The sequence below is a fragment of the Sapajus apella genome, unplaced genomic scaffold, assembly GCF_009761245.1.
Source record: "Sapajus apella isolate SASKATOON/1434 unplaced genomic scaffold, GSC_monkey_1.0 scaffold16, whole genome shotgun sequence".
Lineage (NCBI taxonomy): Eukaryota > Metazoa > Chordata > Mammalia > Primates > Cebidae > Sapajus > Sapajus apella.
The window spans coordinates 31620876-31641835 of record NW_022436956.1 but is presented as its reverse complement, the minus strand read 5'-3'; the positions used below and the strand labels follow the sequence as shown (position 1 = coordinate 31641835).

The 20960-nt window shown below is 33.2% G+C and overlaps 1 protein-coding gene across 6 annotated transcripts in view; it reads left to right on the top strand.

Moving 5' to 3' along the window:
- Positions 1-20960, top strand: part of DYNC2H1 (dynein cytoplasmic 2 heavy chain 1) — a 396897-nt gene that overhangs the window by 56960 nt on the left and 318977 nt on the right. For all 6 annotated transcript variants that reach the window (XM_032285741.1, XM_032285742.1, XM_032285743.1 and 3 more), the window contains exons 32-41: positions 2406-2611; positions 3754-3936; positions 4530-4712; positions 6708-6931; positions 7687-7802; positions 9270-9469; positions 10556-10820; positions 12023-12230; positions 14722-14851; positions 17931-18086. In XM_032285741.1, the coding sequence (XP_032141632.1) occupies positions 2406-2611; positions 3754-3936; positions 4530-4712; positions 6708-6931; positions 7687-7802; positions 9270-9469; positions 10556-10820; positions 12023-12230; positions 14722-14851; positions 17931-18086 (1871 nt within the window). The remainder of the gene's footprint in view (positions 1-2405; positions 2612-3753; positions 3937-4529; positions 4713-6707; positions 6932-7686; positions 7803-9269; positions 9470-10555; positions 10821-12022; positions 12231-14721; positions 14852-17930; positions 18087-20960) is intronic.

Below are 20960 nucleotides of genomic sequence, written 5' to 3'. Positions count from 1 at the left end.
CAAAGATATTTGAAAAGACTCAAGAGGAGAACATCAATCTTTTATATGTAACTAGATGTTTACTATTTCTGTTGCCCTTCTTTATTCACAATGTTACAGGTTTCCTTCTGGTGTCATTTTCCTTCTTTTTTCCAAGGAACTTCTTTTAGTTTTTCTTTTGGAGTAGGTGCACTGTGAATTCACATAGATTTCCTAGATCCAAGAATGTCTTATTTTACCTTTATTTCTGAAGAAGTTTTCACTAGCTATACTGAGTTGACAATTCTTTTCTTTTACCATTTTAAAGTGTTTTGCTTCCTTCTGACCTATATGTTTTCCTATGAGGAATCCACAGTCATTTCATTAGTTATTCTCCTTTAAGTAATACATTACTATTTTTTCTGGCAACATTTAAGACTTTACCATATTCTTTAGTTTTCAGTAGGTTGATTATGATATAGACACACCTTTGCATTTATTCTATTTGGGATTGTCTCAGTTTCAATCTGTACATTTGCTTTTCACCAAATTATGGGAAGATTTTAGCTCTTGTTTCTTCAAATGTTTTTCTGTATTACACTCTTTCTCCTACCCTTCCATGACATGAATGTTAGACCTTTTGGCATGGGCTTGGGCCTCTGAGGTGCTGCTTTTTTTAAAATTTTTTTCTGTTTATTAGCCTGCACAATTTCCACTGCTCTGTCTTCAAGATTACTGACTCTTCCCTTTATTATTTCCATTTTAATATTGAGTCCTTTAGTGATTTTTAAAAGAATTAAAAATTTAATATTTTTCAGTTTTAAAATTTCTATTTATTTTTTTTTGTTAAGGTATTCTGTCTTTCCACTTATTTCAAAAGTGTTCACCTTTTACTTTTTGTACTTCTTAGAGCACTTTTATAATAGGGCTTTAAAGTCTTTTTGGGGGAGGGTGGGGGACAGGTTCTTGCTCTGTTGTTCAGGCTGGAATGCGGTGGTGAGATTGTGGCTTACTTCAGCCTTGACTTCCTGGGCTCAAGCAATCCTCCCACCTCAGCCTCCTGGGTAACTGGGATTACAGAAATGTGCCACCATTCCTGGCTGACTTTTTTATTTTTTGTAGAGACAGCGTTTTGCCATTTTGCCCGGGCTGGTTTCAAACTCCTGGGCTCAAGCAGTTCTCCCACCTTGGCCTCTGAAAGTTTTGGGATTACAGGCATAAACCACTTTGCCTGACAATAACAGTACTTTAAAGTCTTTTTCAGATAACCTCAACACCTGTGTCATCTAGATACTGGTACCTATTGATTGTCATTTCTTGTGTGAATTGAGATTTTCTTGGTTCTTTGCATATTGAATAATTTTGGATGGTTTTATGGACATTTTGAATATTACATTATGAGGGTTTAGGTTTTGTTTAAATCCTCTGGAGAATATTGATATTTTTGTTTGAGCAGCTAATCCTGTTGGGTTTAGGCTGCAAGTTCTAGCTAGCTTTCTGTGGGTTGTGGTTCTGGTGTCAGTCTGTTTTCAAATCTTTGCAGTGCTATTTCAGTTTGTCCCCTGTGTGTTCCCTAGTAGCCAATCCCAAAGTATTTGGTTTCTGATTAGAATGAAATCTATTCATGCACCACAGCTTGGGAATGAGTCCAGGAGTTCATAAACAAGTTTATGGTGTTATTTTTTAAATCTCCCTCTCCATGATCTTCTTAGCATTTTATGATCCCCTTGGCCTTTTTTGTTTCTCTGGCCAGAAAACTGGGGTTCATGTACTTTACTTTCTTGCACACTTTTGTGCAATTTGGGTTTACCTACTCTCTTGGGATCACAGCTCCTCTGATTTCAGGGGAAGGTTTACTTTCCTGAGAGTTTTAAGGACTTCTGGGTCCCAGCTGCCAGTGGGATAGCTAGCAGAAGACCCCTTTCCTTCTAAAGCCTGAGCTAGAGGTATTCTTCTGGAGCTCTCTCTATACCAATTTGGGTTTCTGGCTGCATTGTGTATGATCCTAGGGTTGCTAGAAGCAGGGAAAAAAGACAATGATAAATCTACCACTGGTTTGGTGTCATTTCTAATTATGATCTTCCTCTATTTGCCTGCTACTCTCCCCAGAGTTCTAAATAGCAGTTTAATGTATGTTGTCCAGGTTTTTATGCCTGCATTCTGAGGAAGAAGCAGAATGGAATGTGCTTACTCCCTTGAATAAGGACCTAAAACTTCTTTCTCTTGGAATTTTGATACCTTAATTTTTATACTCAAGATTCTTATTTCTTACTTACTGGTAGATTTGACTTTTTTTGGCTTATATGATTTGTATTACTATACCATTCATATATGTCATGAAATTACCATTCAAATTCATTGAGAAATCACCTGTACACATAATCATAAATTATATAAATCACAGGCTAACATTTTCTCCAACTATTACTATTTTTATTTGTGCCTAGAATCAGGCATCCTGGAGCTTAAACTTAAAGCACTAATTCTTGACATTATCCATAATATTGATGTGGTAAAGCAGTTAAACCAAATTCAAGTTCATACAACTGAGGACTGGGCTTGGAAAAAACAACTTAGATTCTATATGAAAAGTGATCATACATGTTATGTTCAAATGGTGGATTCTGAATTTCAGTATACTTATGAATATCAGGTATGACCTATGGCAGTGTTTTATATTTCCAATTAGAAATTATTTACTTTAAAGGAAATTTGTTATTGGTAGACATATTTTTTTATTTAAGTAGTAATTTTTCAGTAATATATTTTTATTATTGTCTTGTTTAATCAGAATTAGAAAGGTGTCACATAAGAAAAAATGAAACATCATTCTATGTACCAAAAAGTTAAAATATTGCTAGTGTTATATTGAATTCTTAAAAATGTACCTTTTCTTGGAATTGCATTTATATACAATTTGAAACATATGTTCAACACAGGAATAAAGACAGCCTCAGTCAAAGCAATTTGGTTTGTGCCTCCTTATACAAGACAAAAATTAGTGTAATTTTAAATATGCTAAAATGTTTGCTAAATATTTTTTAGTTGTAAGTTGAAAAAAATTTTAGTTAAATTTTTTACATTTTAGCTAATGTAACATGTTCTCAAAAATTCCAGCTGTTTCCTTTGCCTTTCTCCATCATAATGAATCAATCATCAAAACATATTTGACATTTTATTAATAAGCCTATGTTAGGAGAGCTGCCAATTGGCTTTTTCAAACGGGAAATGTATTTGAGACCCAAATCTATCTACCTAAATTGAGGAAAAACACACTGTAAATTGCAGCTGGAATGGGAATCTGTTTTCCCTACAGTTTAGTAGAAACTTTGAGAATTATTTGATAAATTAAAATGATTAGTTTCATAAGGAATTTTTCAAGTTAATTACACTTTGTGATCTCCAAAATAGTTCTCATTTGTGGATATCATAAGAGTCAAGGAAATAGCTTATATAAATTTTAAAGTGTGAAATGGGATAATTAATGTATAATAATTTTGGATTTGTTTTCTTTAGAAGTATATCTTTGTGTCATTAACAAGAACTTGAGAAGCAATTTTTGAAACTTAATGTATTGAGGATAGTATGAAATACTTTCTTGAAAAATAAGTTTGAGTTTAGTTTGTGTTTAGAACGCTTCTTTCACTAGAAAAAAATTTGGATATTTTTCTGTGTTAAAAACTTTAACCTGTTTGTTACATTTTTACTGTTTTAACTAGAATCTCATGCTGTGTAAATACTTGTAAAAAAGTTTAATAGAACATGAATACTCTGACTTTGTGTTGTCTTGTATAGGGTAATGCATCCAAACTGGTTTATACTCCATTGACAGACAAGTGCTACCTAACTCTCACTCAAGCCATGAAGATGGGACTTGGAGGAAATCCTTATGGACCAGCTGGAACTGGGAAAACGGAGTCAGTAAAGGCTTTAGGTGGACTTCTTGGAAGACAAGTTTTAGTTTTTAATTGTGATGAGGTAGAATAAATAATTATTAAAATATATAAGAATGGGTTATCATATTTAGATTAGTTTCTATTAGTATATGAAATACTCTACTTAAAAATCACTATATTTAAATTACTTGAAGACAGAATTTGTTGAAATTGACAAGTAAAATGGACAGATGTTATACATAGTGTAGTCCAAAACTTTTCTAAGAACTATGGCAAACAAATAATTTTATTTTTTGTGAATGAAGATTTATATTACATTATAGAAAAATATTTTAGCAAAGAGAATAATACAAAAGGAAAATCTTCTATTCATTTCGGATGACAGTTTTAAAAACATTTTGTATATAATTTGTATTTTGACTTAAAGAGTAACTAACACAAAATCTTGTATTTGTTCTGTAAACTTTTTAGAAGACTTTCACATGAATTATTTTGTTTATCCCTTGAAATCAACCTGGGTTTTGAGAGTAGCTACTTAATCCATATGTTAAAATGAGCAAAAGAGGTACAGATGGGTGAAATTATTACCTTATCAGTAAGTGACATTAAATATTAAGTAGTTATGGAGATTTTAGTTATTTTTTAATGAATGTAATTTCTATTGTTGTTTTTAAGGGCATCGATGTGAAGTCAATGGGACGAATATTTGTTGGTTTGGTGAAGTGTGGGGCCTGGGGTTGTTTTGATGAATTTAATAGGCTGGAAGAATCTGTATTGTCAGCAGTTTCTATGCAAATCCAGACAATTCAAGATGCTTTGAAAAATCATAGAACTGTATGTGAACTACTTGGCAAAGAGGTATAGAATATGTTGGGAATTTAAAGAATTAAAATATTTTATAAGTCATGACATTATTCATACTCAAGCAATATTCTCTTTTTTTTTCTCCACCCTTGTTTCTAATCTGTAACCAATGTGTTAAGGCTTTTTACCTATAAAATGTGTCTGAAGTTTCTTATCCTTTTTTGGTCCTACATTCATTCTTCCTTTTTTTTTTTTTTTGAGATGGAGTTCGCTCTTGTTGCCTAGGCTGTAGTGCAGTGATGTGATCTCGGCTTACTGCAACCTCTGCCTCCCAAGTTCAGGCAATTCTTCTGCCTCGGCTGCCTCAATAGCTGGTATTACAGGCACCCGCCATCACACCCAGCTGATTTTTGTATTTTTAGTAGAGATGGGGTTTGATCATGCTGGGTAGGCTGTTATTGAACTCCTGACCTCAGGTGATCTACCTGCCTTGGCCTCCCAAAATGCTGGGATTATAGGCATGAACCACTGCGCCCAGCCCAATATTCATTTTTAAATTTCCAATGTTGAATAAGTCAGTTATAATAATATTTATATTTTTATATTATATATTATTCTATTATTTGTGCTGACAGTGTTCACAGTGCCTTAATGTATTGTCTCATTTAATAATTACCACAACCCTTTGAAATAGGTGCTATTATTTTTTCCCTGCTTTATGGATGAAAAAACTAGGACTTGATAAATAAGAGTAAGAAGTGGAGCTTGTAATTGAACCTAGGTCTGCGTAATTCTGAAGCACATTTTTTTGTTTAACCTTCAAACATAGGAGCAGGATGAAGCATGTGTTTTTGATCATTATTCTACGTGAATGTTAAAACAACAAGCACTTAGCTATTCTTTTCCTCCCTGCTGTCCATAGGAGATGTACATTAATGTCACTAGAATATAAATTCATTTGTACAGAAAATGTAAACTTTTTAATGTAATGTGGAATACTTAATACAGAAAGTTGTAAGAACTAAGAGATTATCCTGTTATATAAAATAACATTTCCACAATTCAGATTTTTCTAGGTAGCACAGGAAAGTAAGACCAGTTCTAAATTGTTAACATGTTATTTATGTGATGCTTAAACTCTTCACAAAGAGAAGAAACTATTAAGTGAGAATTACCTGCCATCAAGATTTAGTTTCTTCTACATTCACTTTTTTTTTTTAACTTCTCTTACAAAGAAAGAGTTGTCCTTTTTCCCAACCAATATTAATCTTTCCACCTGTGCTTTGGAATCCTCTTCCCCGGGACATTATTATCTCTTTTGCTATAGCTTCAGTCTTCTCTCCTCTACCAATTCCTCGTCAGGTTTTAAACATAATCACATTTTTTAATTTTAATAATAACTAAAACGTAAACAAACCTTCCCTGAATCGTATTTCCTCTTTCCTTTATAGCCAGATTTCTTGTTTATTCTACTCTACATGCTTCTACTTACTAATTGCCCATTCATTGTTTACACATTCTAATTTAGCTTCTATTCTTAGGGCTTTGCTAAAAATCCTCCTAGTAAGTGCTCTTATCACATTTAGTTCTTCCCTGTCATAATATTTATTACATGATGATTGCCTCTCTGTAATACTAGATAGACTCTGAGCTCCAGAGTGGCTTAAACCATTATTTAGTTTAGTTGTCTCTGTGTACTTAACAAAGGGTTTAGTACTAGGAAGGCTTTTAGTAAACATATATTTAATGTATAAATAGATAATTAAATTAGTTACTATCTCTTGAATGTTCAGCCTCAAAAAACTGATTATAAATATGCTCTGCCAAGTAGTGTAGTTCCTAAGGAATGTATCATATGTTGAGTAAGGAGATGGTTACTACACATTGGAGATTACCTTTAGCTAAGATATAAGATTTACATATAGTAATATGTCACAATAAAATTTCTGTTGTCAATATATTTTATATTTATAGTTTCAAATATAAATCATGCCTATATTTTAAATTAATATTTTATTTAATATTTAAGTTAATATCTTAATATTTCAGGTAGAAATAAATTCTAATTCTGGAATTTTTATCACTATGAATCCTGCTGGAAAAGGTTACGGAGGAAGACAAAAACTGCCTGATAATCTTAAACAGCTTTTCAGGCCCGTAGCTATGTCTCGTCCAGACAATGAGCTAATTGCAGAAGTTATTCTCTATTCAGAAGGCTTTAAAGATGCTAAAGTATTGGGCAGAAAATTGGTGGCTATTTTCAATCTATCTAGGTGAGTTTTCCTGTTGTAAATATTTTTCTGTTTTGCATTTCTAATGATCGATTAGGGTTATTAGTGATCATTTTCATATTTTCTCAGTTCACCTATTCCATGATTTTTATTCTGATGATTTTCTTGTAACTATGGTGTTGATATGAAAGGATTTAGTGTGTACAATAAAAATATTGGACTGAAAACTACTTGCTTTTCTTAAATATTGTTTATTTGATCAGCTTTTTTCTTCAAAATGTTTGTATTAGAGTGCTTCGGCTAAATGATTCTTATTGAACTAATTTACCAGCTGACCACTCACAAGCTACTGTTCTTTGGAAAGAATCCTTCACAATTTTTCTTATGTCTTATTTCTAATAATAGAAACTGACATTTAGCTTCTTTGGGACAATGTGCAATTCTGTTCCATATCATTTAAGAGATAATGGTGAACTAGACAGTGTCAGAGACTGAAAGCAAGATGGATTGATTAAAGGCTTTAGGTGTAAGAGTAACAGGTAATTGTCATTTGGTATCTTCATTAAGATAATTAGCTTGTTCATAAAAGCTCTATCCTACCCTTGAAAATCATCCATCTTTCTTTAACAGCTTACTTCAATGATTGTTTTGTGTGATTGGTTCCCTTATATAAATTAATGGGATAGCAACCTTCATTTCTATGTGTCACTAGTTATATTCTGTGTTTCTTTGGATGCAATGATGAAAGTAATTTCTTCTAGCTATTTGATGCATTGATTTCCATGTCTCTACTTCAGGGAACTTTTGACACCTCAGCAACATTACGATTGGGGTTTGAGAGCTTTGAAGACAGTTCTGAGAGGAAGTGGAAATCTTCTTAGACAGCTAAAGAAAAATGACACTACACAGAATGGTATGATTGATTATTCCAAATCCATTAACTTATTTTTAAAAAACATAAGCATTAATTTAGAATAGTTTGAGATTTACAGAAAAGTTGTAGATACAATATTAACGATTACTATATACACTGCCTCAGTTTCTACTATTGTTAACATCTTCCATTAATGTGGTACATTTGTCACAAGTAATGAACCAATTTTGATACATCATTTTTAAACTAAATGTCCTACTTTATTCAGGTTTTCTCCAGGTTTTACCTGACGTCATATAATAACTTTTAATGTGTGTTAAATATTAAATAGTTGTAATATGTAAAGTTCACTTGTTCATTAACTTTAACGTCCATTAGAATCACCTAGTGGCTTGTTAAAACAGATTATTAGACCCTACCCTCAAAGATCCTGATTCAGTAGGTGTAGAGTAGAGCCTGATAATTTGTCTTGTCTTGACACAAGAACAGAAACTTTAGAAGCACATGCAGGATTTTCTCTTTCTAAAGCTGATATATTATGATTAGACTAGGTTATAAATGTTTGGAAAGAATACCGCAGAGGTGGAGTGTCTTTCTTACTGTGTCGTATCAGTGGGTATATAACAACCATATAACATCAATAGTTATGTTAACCTTTATCACCTGCCTATGGTGATAAAACATATGAAAAAATGCTCATCACCACTGGTCATTAGAGAAATGCAGATCAAAACTACATTGAGATAACTTCTCATGCCAGTTAGAATGGTGATCATTAAAAAATCTGGAGACAACAGATGCTGGAGAGGATGTGTAGAAACAGGAACACTTTTACACTGTTGGTGGGAGTGTAAATTAGTTCAATCAGTGTGGCGGCACTATTTGCAATAGCAAAGACCTGGAACCAACCCAAATGCCCATCGATGATAGACTGGACAAGGAAAATGTGGTACATATACACTATGGAATACTATGCAGCTATAAAAAAGGATGAGTTTGTGTCCTTTGTAGGGACATGGATGAATCTGGAAACCATCATTCTCAGCAAACTGACATAAGAACAGAAAATCAGACACCACATGTTCTCACTCATAGGCGGGTGTTGAACAATGAGAGCACATGGACACAGGGAGGGAAGCAGCACACACTGGGGTCTGCTCTGGGGGGCTTGGGGAGGGATGGGGTGTGGGGATGTTGGGGAGGGATAACATGGGGAGAAATGCCAGATATAGGTGATGGGGGAATGGAGGCAGTAAACTACATTGCCATGTATGTACTTATGCAACAATCCTGCATGATCTGCACATGTACCCGAATACCTAAAGTACAATGAAAACAAACAAACAAAAAAACAAAGCTTGCCAATTCATGTGATGTAATATCTTCAAATGTTACTAAATTCTAGTTCATTTAATGATTAATAATGCATATTAAGGCTATGGAATATTTAAAAACATTTTATAGTAAGTATAATAAATAATTTTAAAATGAACCTTTTTTTTCTAGCTAATGAAAGTCATATTGTGGTACAAGCATTGAGGCTTAATACAATGTCAAAGTTTACCTTTACTGATTGTACCCGGTTTGATGCATTGATTAAAGATGTCTTTCCTGGAATTGACTTTAAAGAAGTAGAATATGATGAACTAAGTGCTGCATTAAAGCAGGTCTTTGAAGAGGCCAATTATGAAATTATACCCAACCAGGTAACTGTCAACGATATTTTATAATAGATTGATCCCTTTTCCTAATTGATTCCTTATTAACTATCCTTATCCTTCATCTTTCAACTTATCTTTTATCTTTCAACTTAGATATCACTTGCTCAGGGAAGTCTTCTGGATCTTCAAGTCCTGATTAGATCTTCTTGCTCTGTGCTCTTATCACATACATTTGTTTCATGTTTGTGTATTTATTTAGTATTGATTCTCCTCCACCATGTAGTTATCTCCATGAGACTATTTTCATTTTTTTTTTGAGTTGGAGTCTTGCTCTGTCACACAGGCTAGAGTGCAGTGGTGAGATCTCTGCCCGCTGCAACTTCTGCCACCTGGGTTCACGTGATTCTCCTGCCTCAGCCTCCTGAGTAGCAAAGATTACAGGCATACACTACCACACTTGGATAATTTTTATATTTTTAGTAGAGATGGGGTTTCCTCATGTTGGCCAGGCTGGCCTCAAACTCCTGACCTCAGGTGATCTGCCCACCTTGGCCTCCCAAAGTGCTGGGATTACAGGTGTGAGCCACTGCACCTGGCTATCCATGTATATTTTTGCTCACCATTTTATTCCTAGTGACTGTTAGAGTACCTAGTGTGTAATGGATTCATCATACATACACATTTATAGTTGATTATATATATGATTTATTTTCACTTTGATAATTTCTTAGGATTTTTTTTAAATGGGTCTCTTTATGCAGTGCAAATAATTCTTCAAAATTAGCACTTTGCCCTCAATTTTGGAGAGAAGTTAAGAGTGAATGAATGAATAAGTGAATAAAATAATGAATATTTGAATGAGTGAATGAGTAGAGAAAGCAATGAACATCTTGTTTGTAATGTCAAAAACTTGGAAAACAGCTTTGTTTCTTTTAAAGAAATATTGAAGTACTGAAAGATTATATTGTAAATATGTTCAGGTTTATTTAGGTGTTCTATTTTAGGCTGTATCTTCCACTCAAGAAATCAAAGGCTTAATTTACATGTTAGAACAGCTGTTATAGAATAAAAGTAGAACTAAGTAGGATTGAATATTATAAATCATATGTGAATATATTTCTTTCCTACTAGATCAAAAAGGCTTTAGAATTGTATGAACAGTTATGCCAGAGGATGGGAGTTGTTATTGTTGGTCCAAGTGGTGCTGGAAAATCAACCCTTTGGAGAATGTTAAGGGCAGCACTTTGTAAAATTGGCAAAGTAGTGAAACAATACACTATGAATCCCAAAGCTATGCCTCGATATCAATTATTAGGCCATATTGACATGGACACAAGAGAATGGTCTGATGGTGTTTTGACAAATAGTGCTCGTCAAGTGGTTCGGGAACCTCAAGGTTAGTCTCTATGTATACTACTTTGCTTTACTTACTAATTTTTAGAGAATCATAGAATTTGTCTATAACACTGTCTTTATCAAGGCTTATCCATGACCATAAAGTCATAATAAAGTTGTAACGATGTACATTTGATATTTTACTTTGGAAGGGGCCAAGACATGCTATCATTTTCAGTTAAACTCTATGAGTATTTTTAATACAATAGAAACTTAGAGTAAGTTGCGTGAATGTAATTCACAATTAGATTAATTTACTGAATGAATATAAAATATTTACTGAGTTGATATTATAATGCCTCAGAAATAAGCAAGATGACAGATTTTTATTTGGGGTTAAAATTGGTGTATATGAACAGTATTAACTTATTAATTTGAAGAAAGTATTCTGAATACTTTTGAAAATTTAAGTGGTAAAACTGTACATTTCCTGGTCTAAATTTGTTGACTTTGTTTTTTAAGAGAATTTTTGGCCAGAGTCAGAGGAGACTCCCTACTTTTTGTCAGATCATAATTTAATTAATAATTATTTTTCTAAGACAGTAAGTGAAAGCATTGGAAGGGATTTTCAATGTAGCCTTTTCTTTTTCTATGTAATGTCACATTAAGTAAAGGCCAGTTATTACCTTCATGTATTTCTCACAGTTTTATTGGTGAAATTTTCCTCCTTGAATTGTTTCAAAGGTCCAAGTACAATATTAACCACTCCCATTTTAGGAAAGATGGATAGAAAAGGTTTTATCCTGGAAAGACTGTGTATACAATTGGACACTACTTTTCCCCCTTTGAGGTCACCTTTTTATATGTCAAGAAAATTTGACAGTGTTGAATATTTTATTTCTCAGGCAGGGCACTGGAAATTGGATTTTCTGTGTTTTCTAAAAGATATACTACATAGCAAGCATTTGTACATTCTCATGATATAGTACAAGATAAATTTCTGAAGAGTATCTTGTGGGAATAGAAATACCTAAGTCTTTTCTTTTTTAGTGAAATTACCTATTTTGTGTGTTTATAGATAAAGCATTATTACATGATATATATTGGAGTCTTTGCCCAGCTGAGCCTGTATTTCCCATGGGTTTTCTAGCTTATTTGTAGTACAAATTCATATGAAAATTAAGAATTGGTTTAGTCCTTATTTTTAATTGTTATCACTGCATGTGTTTTTATTTTATCTCCACTGTTTTGACTTGAAAATAGATGTCAGCTCATGGATAATCTGTGATGGTGATATTGACCCTGAATGGATAGAATCTCTGAATTCTGTTCTGGATGATAATCGACTACTCACTATGCCCAGTGGAGAAAGGATTCAGTTTGGCCCAAATGTTAACTTTGTATTTGAAACTCATGATTTAAGTTGTGCCTCACCAGCCACAATATCTAGGATGGGAATGATCTTTCTTAGGTAAGTCATAGACTATTTATACATATTACATTAGCATATTATTCTTTTATTATCCTGGCTTCATGTTAAGTAAAGTAAATGTATGAATAATGAATAAATATTTTTCCCATTTGTGATTAACCTCTTTTTTGTTAGGTTTTAATTAATTCAGAGAGTTACTGTTTTATTACAAAATCGAATTATTTTAGCAGTTTTAGTTATATCACAGTTATGAAATAATTATTATTTTTATTTGTTTAAATGAAATAGCAAGAAAATTTGTTACTTTTTTTTGCTGAAATATTGTGATTGAGTTCAGAGAAGTGAACATATTAATTATGAGCTAGGGGCTAATAATTTAAAGCTGAATAGCAATATTTTAATTATAGAATTTTAGATTTGTAGAATTTTAGGGCTAACCCAGGTTTAATAGGTCCTATGGTCGAGTCTTTTCATTTTACAAATTGAAAATATCTTGACTTAATTTTTTTTTCTTCAATATATTTGGAAGAGTCTTGAAAACTGAAAATGAGTAATAAGCCAATTTTAGATATCATGTAAAATAATCTAATACCAGAGCATGGACATTTGATCCAATTTTATTTTTGAAAATTAGTAATATTTTGGCATATGTAAGAAAGTTTTATTTTACTTTTTCAATTTGTTATTTATAATCCTGTATAACATTTTATTTTTTTAGGACCATTTAAAGTCACTTTAGGTGTTGTATGACATATGACAATATAATAAAGTTGGTTCAAATCATGTTTTGAAATTATTTAGTTGCTTACTTCTTTGATAGTATTGTAGGAAACATTTACTTTAAATTAGCCAGAAACTTCAATTGATATTTTGAGGCGTTATTAAAGGATAATATAATTTTGGGTTTATAGTTTTCATAGCAGGATTCACATACAATTTATCATATTTTTAAACTATTCTTATAATCTTGTGAGAAAAACAGAATAAGTTTTTAAAGTACTTGTTAACTATCATATATATGATATTAAGTTATGCACCTTAGGAAAGAGAAAGCTAGAAAGGAGTAACGCCAATGTTTATAGAGAACTCACCTTTTTGGAAAATAGTTTCACATAGAGGAGGCAAAATAAACCTACATTTACACAAGATGAAATATAAGTGAACTAAGCATTAAGTAGAATACTATACATAGTTAGCAGAAAAAGAGACCACATATTGCTGTAGAGGACTTGAAAATTGTTGGTGAATCAGGTATTGTGAAAGGCGTAATGAATATATATGATTTCATGTAAAATACAGATATATGTCAATTTTTTTGTTGCTATGTGTTCAGCTTATATGTTAGTTTTAGATTTCATTTATTCTCTTAGCAGATATTTGTTGAGCACTTGCTATGTGATAGGCCAAATATGGACCGTTTACTACTGAAATAAATGTTATTATTAATGATGCTGGGACAACTGGTATGAAGCAGGGGTGTGTTGGATAAATCTAGACATGTAGTCTCATAGACATTCAGAAAATGCCATTGGTAAGAAACTCTTTATTTGAAGGAGCTTAGCATCTTTGGTTGGCTTACTTTGGGCTAATCTAATTTTATTTAATTGTTAACCTCTTTGATGTTTCAATTATTTTTTTCATATTAGACTGCATAGAAACTGTGAGAGCAGAGATTCAAGGCATCGGTGTTATTTATTAATTTGCTATGAAACAATGGTAGAAGATAGGAAAAAATGCCAAAAATTATGAGCTCTTGTCAATTCTAAAATAACTAACATGAATTGTTTTTACTGTAATTTTAAATAATTATGTAAGGTATAATTTTGAATAAGATGTGAATCTCTATTATTTCACCAATTGGATTTTGGTGAAATAATTGGATATTACCCAGATAATTATGTGCTTTGCTAAAAAATTATATTTTACTTCAGGAAGATCTTTAAATTTTAATAGTGGCATAGGAATTTAGGTAGTTGGATTTTTATGGCTTAGAGAAAAAATAATTTTAAAGATCTGTATTACATTTTAGATCAGTGCGTTTTAAACTCTAATATGCATTTGAATCATCAAGGGATCTTATTAAAATGAAGATTTTTGCTTTAGTATGTCAGGAGAGGGATTTGGGATTTTACATTTCTAACAAACAGACCACTCTGACTAGGAATGCTTTAGGCCACTTTAGGCTATGTAGAGCCTATGTAGAGTAGGTTGTGTAGATGTATAATTCTTGGTTAGTTTATATTTATAATAAAATGGTTAAAATTTGTTTTATTTTATAGAAAATGACATGTATGTGTATGTATACCTATATGCATGTGTGTGTATATATATATGTATGTGTGTGTATACACATCACACAAATGTAACTGTATTATTCACATATACACATAGTAAAGTAACAAAAGCCACCTTTTGTATGCTAGCAGATAAAATATATGTGTAGAATAATGTTTATTGGAGCAGAAATTTATTTTAAAGTAAATTGATAATTTCTTCATAAATAATTTCTTATTGGTCTATTCTGTTTCAGTGATGAAGAGACAGATCTTAATTCTCTGATAAAATCTTGGTTGAGGAATCAACCTGCCAAATATAGAAATAATCTTGAAAATTGGATTGGAGATTATTTTGAAAAGGCTTTACAATGGGTTCTAAAGCAGGTAAATTAACCATAATGTTTCATAATTAATTGAGGTGAGAAGTATGATTAAGAGTGATGCTTATTTTTCTTGTGGTAGAGCTCTGCTGGAGTGTGGGGATGAGGTGAGAGGTCGATGTCACCACTACTCCTCTATATCTCTTAGCATAACTGTTTATTGTGTTAGTCTTAAAACATTTTACATCTTTCATTTATAATACTTCACACTGCTTACCTAAAAATCTTGATTATTATAATGTCTTTCTAATTTTTACTAGCAAAAATCTTGCTGTCACATTTTACTAATATGCCAATAAATACCTATATATATATATCACATATGTTTATATAATGTATAGGTGTTTATATACCCATTATATATACACCTATATATATCAATATATACATATATCATGTACATGTTGCCAGATGCTTCTCATTGTTACCACTCAGTGCCATCCTATTTGCTGGTTTTAAGCAGATACTCTAGTCAAAAGTTCAGAATAAATGTATTGAAGAGTAGCATTAAGGACTAACTCTGCTTTATATCATATATATGACATATATAAGGTTAAAAACAATATGAAGTTAACACTGAAGTAGAAAAAGGATGGTGAGCTGTTCACTATAATGATGAAAATGTTTGTGTATATTTAACAAAAACATTGAATATCTAATGTATATGAAGCATAATACAAGAGAGACTTTGAGAGGTAAAGATTAACAAGATAATTTCTTTTCTTGAGAAGGGTATATCTAATGGAGGAATATGACATGCAAACAGATAATCACAATTCAGCAGGATGAAGAGAATATTGCTGTCATTTAGAAGAGGTTTAAAAGGAGATTACATTTGATTTTGAATTTGGAATGTGAAAAAGTTTAGCATGCAAAGAAGACCATGGAGGGCATTTAGATATTCTACATGTTTATGCATTGCTTTTATGAAAAATGAAAACATATACAAAAAGAGGATATAAATAGCAGTGAGTTTTTTGAAAGTATCTGATTGTTAATCTGAACCTGATTTAGAGGTCAATACTTAGGAATTGAACAAGACAGAGAAATGAAGATTTGTTTTATTTTTCTCAACATTTTTCTTTTCTGACTTTGTCAGAATGAAAAATGAAGGAATAGGGATTTGTGAGGAAGTGATGCAAATAAGGTGGGTTTTCCTGGAGGCCTAGGAAAGGAAACATTCCTATTGGCTCCTAGCCTGACCAGGGCTGTCTCCTCCTTTGTGCTTCTGTAGCAACATACTGCGTCTACCAACTATATTATAATTGTCTGTTTACATTAAACTATAAGCACCTTGAAGGCAAGGACGAAGCCCATCATACTCTTCAATGTGGCCCCGGAATCAACAATTATATTAAGAGATAGCAAATGAATGATAGTATTGTGCTTCATTATATACCTGATGCCTGCATTGTGACACCTTCTCAGTAGATATGTTATTTCACTGACAGAAAACATTCAGAGCCTAACAAGGCTTTCCAGTGCAGATATTTTGAGGTAATCTGTTCATAGTTGTGTAAATGTTAGAATAAGGAGTATCATATTAGATGGAAGATATTTGTGTATATATAGGGGTTTGTGACTAGAAATGATGACAGGATAAGATTATCAAACAATACCAAAGATTCAGTTAGGAAAAAAAGGGTTTATGTTTTGCAGTCACACCCTTGTTTGTTTGTTTTATTTAATGTGTTAAGTGTTCTTTTCTTCTTATCCTGTATTTTGTTCACCATGCACAGGTTCTGAGGTATACCACAATGAATTCTCTAGTCAAATGCTGAAATTGTATTTATAACTAGAACTTTGCTTTCTTCTTTTTTCTCTTCCTCAGACTATGGGATAAAATTGTGCTTTCTTGTATGAATTCAGAAAATAAGAAAATATAGAAGAAAATATGTACATTTCCTTTATCTCACCTTTAAAATCTGGAACTCTTAGCATGAGTCTATGTAGATTTCTTTTTTTCTTCTTTCTTCCTGCTCTTCCTCCCATTTCTTCTTTCTTCTAAAAATATTTATTTTTTTTAAGCAGAGCAATCTTTTTAAAATGTAAACTGGGTCATTTTACTCTATTATAAAAAACATGTTAAAGACAAGGAAAATAAAGTTTGTACTCACCATGTCTGATAAATTCTGCATTCTGGCCCTTGCCTGTTTCTCTGTTTTTAAACACTGCTTCCTTGCTTACTTACGCATAACTTCTTTTAATTCCTTTACTGTACTGAATTTTCCTTTGCATGTGCTATATTCTCTGCCTAAGCAGATAGATCTCATCCTTCAGTCTTAGCTTAAATGTCACCTTTTTTTTAAAGCAGTCGTGAGCCCTCAATCTGAGTTACTGTTTCCCACAACATTCTGTACTGTTGCCCTGTAGCTCTTGCTACAAAATGTTAACCATTTCCTCTACTATGCTTGAGCTCCATGAAAACAGGGACTCTGTTTATTCCAGCTTTAGACAAAACAAAACAAAACAAACCTAACACCACATACAGATCCTAATGCATGATTGGTTCTCTGTAACTATTTATGGAAAGACTGAGAGCCATTTTTAACTTCACTCTCTTGCACTTACCAGGAGCCTCAGAGGGCTTACTGATCAAACCATCTACACAGCACTGTTTCCAGAAGTTTCATTTAAAAATTCTTCTCACAGAGAAAGCTCCAAATGGTTTTTCATTTATGTCTTTTTTTTCTAACCTTTCTTTTCTAGTGCCATCAATCTAGCTCTTGCTTCTTGTTTTCTTATCAGGAAGAGGAAATGAACATCAATTCTTTTTGGAAAAAATGCCCACTAACTTACCTTTTCTCTTATATTCTTCCGGTTTAGGAAGTAAATAAACCATGTATCTATTTGAGAACTATAGCACTGATAACTAGAAATATACAATTGTATTTTCATGATTACTTTTTATTTTCAAAGTTTATATAAAAACTGAATGAAATCCAAACTTTCTAAAGTTTGAATAGACGAGTGAATTTAAAAATGGTTCTTCAAAAGATATGTGAACATCAGTCTGTATGGCTCTAACTTTACAGGTTAATATTTGCCTTTTGTCTGTTTGTATTATGGATTTTAATCTACAGAATGACTATGTGGTAGAAACAAGTTTGGTTGGGACTGTGATGAATGGTTTGTCACATCTACATGGTTGCAGAGATCATGACCAATTTATTATTAATCTCATAAGGGGACTTGGTGGAAATCTGAATATGAAATCACGTCTGGAATTTACCAAAGAGGTAACGCATATTTAAAGCCTGTATTTAGTCAAAAGTTTAACTTCTCATTAACTCTTAACTGCCAAAATACAAAAATTTGTTACTATAAGATAGGGAACTTTTAAAATTTGAAATGTATTCAATTGAGTAATAATGTATTTATGTGTGTGTGTGTGTGTGTGTGTATATGTATATTCTCCTTTGAGTTATTTTATGCTGTTTGATGCTATTCTTAACATTTTATAAAATAATGTTTTAACAAGCTAAAGTTTGGACCATATCTTTGGACCATATCTTTTTTTTTTCTCCATTTATTTATTTTATTGCATTTTAGGTTTTGGGGTACGTGTGAAGAACATGCAAAATTGTTGCATAGGTACACACATGGCAGTGTGATTTGCTGCCTTCCTCCGCATCACCTGCATCTGGCATTTCTCCCCTTGCTATCTCTCCCCAGCTCCCCACCCCCCACCGTCCCTCCCCTATTTCCCCCCAACTGACCCCAGAGTGTAGTGCTCCCCTCCCTGTGTCCATGTGTTCTCATTGTTCAACACCTGCCTATGAGTGAGAACATGCGGTGTTTGATCTTCTGCTCTTCTGTCAGTTTGCTGAGAATGATGGTTTCCAGGTTCATCCATGTCCCTACAAAGGACCCAAACTCATCGTTTTTGATTGCTGAGTAATATTCCATGGTGTATATGTGCCACATTTTCCCTATCCAGTCTATCGTCGATGGGCATTTGGGTTGGTTCCAGGTCTTTGCTATTGTAAACAGTGCTGCAATGAACATTCGTGTGCACGTGTCCTTATAGTAGAACGATTTATAATCCTTCGGATATATACCCAGTAATGGGATTGCTGGGTCAAATGGAATTTCTATTTCTATGTCATTGAGGAATCGCCACACTGTCTTCCACAATGGTTGAACTAATTTACACTCCCACCAACAGTGTAAAAGTGTTCCTATTTCTCCACATCCTCTCCAGCATCTGTTGTCTCCAGATTTTTTAATGATCGCCATTCTAACTGGTGTGAGATGGTATTTCAATGTTGTTTTGATTTGCATTTCTCTGATGACCAGTGATGATGAGCATTTTTTCATATGTTTGTTGGCCTCATGTATATCTTCTTTTGTAAAGTGTCTGTTTATATCCTTTGCCCACCTTTGAATGGGCTTGTTAGTTTTTTTCTTGTAAATCTGTTTTAGTTCTTTGTAAATTCTGGATATCAGCCCTTTGTCAGATGGGTAAACTGCAAAAATTTTTTCCCATTCTGTTGGTTGCCGATTCACTCTAATGATTGTTTCTTTTGCTGTGCAGAAGCTGTGGAGTTTGATTAGGTCCCATTGTCTATTTTGGCTTTTGTTGTCAATGCTTTTGGTGTTTTGGTCATGAAGGCCTTGCCAATACCTATGTCCTGAATGGTTTTGCCTAGATTTTCTTCTAGGGTTTTTATGGTGTTAGGTCTTATGTTTAAGTCTTTAATCCATCTGGAGTTAATTTTAGTGTAAGGTGTCAGGAAGGGGTCCAGTTTCTGCTTTCTGCCCATGGCTAGCCAGCTTTCCCAACACCATTTATTGAACAGGGAATCCTTTCCCATTGCTTGGTTTTGTCTGGTTTGTCAAAGATCAGATGGTTGTAGATATGTTGTGTTGCCTCCGAGACCTCTGTTCTGTTCCATTGGCCTATATCTCTGTTTTGGTACCAGTAGCATGCTGTTTTGATTACTGTAGACTTGTAGTATAGTTTGAAGTCCGGTAGTGTGATGCCCCCCGCTTTGTTCTTTTTGCTTAGAATTGACTTGGCTATGCGGGCTCTCTTTTGGTTCCACATGAAGTTTAAGGTGGCTTTTTCCAGTTCTGCGAAGAAGGTCATTGGTAGCTTGATGGGGATAGCATTGAATCTGTAAATTACTTTGGGCAGTATGGCCATTTTCACAATATTGATTCTTCCTAACCATGAACATGGAATGTTTCTCCATCTGTTTGTGTCCTCTCTTGTTTCGTTGAGCAGTGGCTTATAGTTCTCCTTGAAGAGGTCCTTTATGTTCCTTGTTAGTTGTATTCCTAGGTATTTTATTCTCTTTGTGGCAATTGTGAATGGAAGTTTGTTCTTGATTTGGCTCTCTTTAAGTCTGTTATTGGTGTATAGGAGTGCATGTGATTTTTGCACATTGATTTTGTATCCTGAGACTTTGCTGAACTTGCTTATCAGTTTCAGGAGATTTGGGGCTGAGACGATGGGGTCTTCTAGATATACAATCATGTCGTCTGCAAATAGAGACAGTTTGACTTCCTCCTTTCCTATTTGAATGCCCTTTATTTCTTTTTCTTGCCTGATTGCTCTGGCTAGAACTTCTAATACTATATTGAATAGCAGTGGTGAGAGAGGGTATCCTTGTCTGGTGCCACATTTCAAGGGGAATGCTTCCAGTTTTTGCCCATTCAGTATGATATTGGCTGTTCGTTTATCATAAATAGCTTTTATTATTTTGAGATACGTTCCATCGATACCTAGCTTATTGAGGGTTTTTAGCATAAAGGGCTGTTGAATTTTGTCAAAGGCCTTCTCTGCATCAATTGAGATAATCATGTGGTTTTTGCCTTTGGTTCTGTTTATGTGGTGAATTATGTTTATAGACTTGTGTATGTTGAACCAGCCTTGCATCCCCGGGATGACGCCTACTTGATCATGGTGGATAAGCTTTTTGATGTGCTGTTGCAATCGGCTTTTCAGTATTTTATTGAAGATTTTTGCATCTATGTTCATCATGGATGTCGGCCTGAAGTTTTCTTTTCTTGTTGAGTCTCTGCCGGGTTTTGGAATCAGGATGATGTTGGTGTCATAATATGATTTGGGAAGAATTCCCTCTTTTTGTATTGTTTGGAATAGTTTC